Here is a 1,154-nt window from a genome sequence, read left to right on the forward strand (position 1 = left end):
CCATCTGCGGTTGCTGCTGTTTCTGCCTGTAGGATGACAAGGCAATGAAGCGCAAGCGCGGCGCGGATGATGGCTGGGACTCTGAGGATTCGGACTTTGAGGACCTCAAGGGCTTTGAGCGATCGGGGCTGTCGCTAGCGCTTCGCGGTGCCAAGTCGGTCGCGCTGGCACCCAGTATCGCGGCCTCGCTTGGCAATAGATCGCTGGGTGCCAAGTCAACAGGCGCGCTGTCGCGGGGCGGGAGGTCGGTTGGCGGCCGGAGCGTCAAGTCACACGGGGAGCGCAGCCAGAAGCACCAAAAGGGCTCGCAGCACAGCGGCGAGCGGTTCAAGTCAAAGAAGAAGGGGACAGGTGCGAGGTGCAAGGCAGGGGTGTTGGACTTGCTGAAGGGCACTTGGACATGGCAAAGATCTGAATGAAGCTGCTCCCCAGCATATCCTTGTGCTCCCTGCAGGTGGTGATGTCAAGGGCTCGGCAAAGGTGGAGCCATATGCTTACTGGCCCCTTGACAGGCGCTTAATGAACCGGCGGCAGCAGAAGAGCAAGGGAGCGAAAGAGGGGCTTGATAAGGTCGTTGTGGCAGCCAGACAGGGGGCAGCGAAGGGCAACAAGGCAAAGCGTTTGAGGCGCAAATGACCTCGTGTGCGTAAATGTTGGCTAGCCATCAATACCAGGGCAGTCGACTGAACGCAACTTTTGCTAGTGACATGCTGTCAATACAATACCAATGTATGGGGTCACCAACGCAGCATGGAACTGAATGCCAGGCGATTCAGTTGCTACTGTTGGCACCCACAGACAGCGGAACGATCGTGGCTGACAGAGCTGAGCTATGAAAGCTTTTTCAAAATAGGGGTAAGATAGCGGGCTCGCTGGCCCGATCGCCTGACGGCCACAGCCAGAACCACCTGCATGCTACCCACCAACTCAGCATCCCAGGGTTTCATATACATCACTACCGAGCCCCAGACCAGATGGCACCAGCACAGCAGCTCACACCAGCTCAGGGAAGCATACGGTGCCGGCAGCGGGTAGCGGCAGCAAGCTAGCGGCCTCGCCGGCCCGATCGCCTGAAGGTCACAGCCAGCTCCCACCTGCATGCTACCCACCAACTCAGCATCCCAGACTTTCATATACATCAATACCGAGCGTGG

At 58.5% G+C, this 1,154-nt stretch overlaps 1 protein-coding gene across 1 annotated transcript; it reads left to right on the forward strand.

Annotated features, from left to right (window-relative positions):
• Window positions 1-44: 44 nt before the first annotated feature.
• On the forward strand, window positions 45-636 carry CHLNCDRAFT_135064 (hypothetical protein; the record flags this gene model as incomplete). The annotated part of the gene is made up of 2 exons (XM_005842662.1): window positions 45-351; window positions 455-636. The coding sequence occupies 2 exons, from the start codon at window positions 45-47 to the stop codon at window positions 634-636; spliced, it is 489 nt and encodes a 162-aa protein (XP_005842719.1).
• Between the last annotated feature and the right edge of the window lie 518 nt (window positions 637-1,154).

Source organism: Chlorella variabilis (assembly GCF_000147415.1).
Source record: "Chlorella variabilis unplaced genomic scaffold CHLNCscaffold_125, whole genome shotgun sequence".
NCBI classification, from domain to species: domain Eukaryota; kingdom Viridiplantae; phylum Chlorophyta; class Trebouxiophyceae; order Chlorellales; family Chlorellaceae; genus Chlorella; species Chlorella variabilis.